This window comes from Nicotiana tomentosiformis, chromosome 8 (genome assembly GCF_000390325.3).
Source record: "Nicotiana tomentosiformis chromosome 8, ASM39032v3, whole genome shotgun sequence".
Taxonomy (NCBI): Eukaryota; Viridiplantae; Streptophyta; class Magnoliopsida; order Solanales; family Solanaceae; genus Nicotiana; species Nicotiana tomentosiformis.
Genome location: NC_090819.1, coordinates 66,729,850 through 66,731,934, shown reverse-complemented (window position 1 = coordinate 66,731,934; position 2,085 = coordinate 66,729,850). Strand labels below are relative to the sequence as shown.

The 2,085-nt window shown below is 42.5% G+C and overlaps 1 protein-coding gene across 1 annotated transcript; it reads right to left on the bottom strand.

Annotated features, from left to right (window-relative positions):
* Window positions 1–823: 823 nt before the first annotated feature.
* Window positions 824–1,602, bottom strand: LOC138897621 (uncharacterized). The gene is made up of 2 exons (XM_070183615.1): window positions 1,097–1,602; window positions 824–1,037 (listed from the first exon to the last, which is right to left on the bottom strand). Exons 1-2 carry the CDS (start codon window positions 1,600–1,602, stop codon window positions 824–826), a joined length of 720 nt encoding a protein of 239 aa, XP_070039716.1.
* Window positions 1,603–2,085: the final 483 nt, after the last annotated feature.

Here is a 2,085-nt window from a genome sequence, read left to right as displayed (position 1 = left end):
CTCAAAGATGGTATTTCGACCTCTACGGGTATCACATCTTTAGTGCTATATACCAACATGTATTGTGTTGCCCCTATGGATGTTCTCATGATGGTTCGATAACCTAATAATGCGAATGATAATTTCTCGTGCCATTGCCTGTGATTGTCCGCTATCTTTTGTAAGATCCTTTTGATGTTTTTATTGACTGCCTCAACTGCTCCATTCATTTGCGGCCTGTAGGCTATGGAATTACGATGGAAGATTCTGAACTTCTCGCAAATTTCCCTTATGAGATCGCTGTTGAGAATGGCTGCATTATTAGTGATGATTGATTCTGGTATCCTGAAAGGGCAGACTTTGTTGTTATAGACGAAATCTGCTACCACCTTCTTTGTAAAAACCTTGTATGTAGAATCTTTGACCCATTTGGTAAAGTAGTCGGTGGCTACCAGGATGAAATGGTGTCCGTTGATGCGGTGGGCTCCATAGGTCCAATCACGTCCATACCCCAAGCAGCAAATGGCCAAGGAGAAACCATTACATTCAGCTCGTTAGGTGGAACCTGGATGAAATCCCTGTGAATCTGGCACTAGTGGCACTTCTGTACGAAACATATATTATCACTTTCCATGGTCATCCAAAAGTATCCGGCTCTTAAATTCTTCTTGGCCAAAGTGAAACCATTCATGTGAGGTCCGCACGTCCCTGCGTGTATTTCTTCCAGTAGTCTTATTGCTTCTGCATCATCTACACACCTTAATAGACCCAAGTCCGGGGTCCTCCTGTACAGGATTTTCCCATTAAGGAAAAACTGATTTGCTAGCCTTTTGACTGCTCGCTTCTAACCACTGTTGGCATTCTCTGGATACTCTCTTGTTTCAAGGAACCTTTTGATGTCGTAGTACCATGGCTTATCATTTGGCTCTTCATCTACATGGAAACAATATACATGCTGATCCCAAACCTCTATCTCGATGGGGTCGATGTAATTCTTATCTGGATGCTGGATCATATATGACAAGGTTGCAAGAGCGTCGGCGAACTCGTTCTGAATTCTGGGAACATGTTTGAACTCAATCTTGGTGAATTCTTGCACAACTCTTTCATGCAATACAGGTGCAGAAGGATCTTAACATTCTTGGTAGTCCATTCACCTTGAACTTGATGTATCGGTAGATCATAATCTCCAATGACTAGAAGCTCCTTGATGTTCATGTCGATTGCCATCCTAATACCGAGGATGAATGCTTCATACTCTACCATATTATTGGTGCAAGGGAACCTTATCTTAGCTGAAGCTGGATAATGCTGTCCTGACTCAGAAATTAAGACTGCCCCAATCCCTACACATTTTAAGTTTTCTGCTGTATCGAAAAACATTCTCCACCCTGTGTACGACTCTGCAATGTCTTCCCTTGTGAATAACACTTCTTCATCCGGAAAGTATGTAGTGAGCGGATCGTAATCCTTGTCCACTGGGTTCTCTGCGAGATGGTCCGCTAATGCTTGTCCCTTGATAGCTTTCTGCATCACGTACACAATATCAAACACGCTGAGAAAAATCTGCCATTTGGCCAACTGTCCGAGTGGGGATATCAGATGTGTGGTGTATGTCGACATGTAGTGCCTTAACTTCTGAGCGATCAAAGTCAAAGAGCAGCAGGTCCGCTCTAACAAAGTGTATTTGGCCTCGTATGGTGTACAATTTTTGCTCAGGTAATAGATAGCATGCTCCTTCCCCCCAGTCTCGTCGTGCTGTCCCAACACGCATCCAAACACATTATCCAAAACAGACAAGTATAGTAACAACAGTTTCCCAGGTTCGGGAGGAACTAACACTGGTGGATTTGACAAATATTCTTTGATCCTATCAAAAGCTTTCTGACATTTTTTTGTCCATTTTGTAGCAGCATCCTTTTTCAACAGCTTAAAATTAGGCTCCTAGATTATCGTTGACTGGGCTATGAACCTGCTGATATAGTTTAATCTACCAAAGAAACTCATCACGTCCTTCTTGCTCTTAGATGGCGACATGTCATGAATGGTTTGATCTTTGAAGGATCCAATTCTATCCCTTTCCTGCTGATGATGAAACCAAATAAT

Coding starts and splice junctions, on each gene's coding strand:
- LOC138897621 (XM_070183615.1), bottom strand. CDS start 1,602: ATGTCGACATACACCACACATCTGATATCCCCACTCGGACAGTTGGCC. Junction 1,038..1,096: donor GTTAAGATCCTTCTGCACCT/GTATTGCATGAA, acceptor ACATGTTCCCAG/AATTCAGAACGAGTTCGCCG.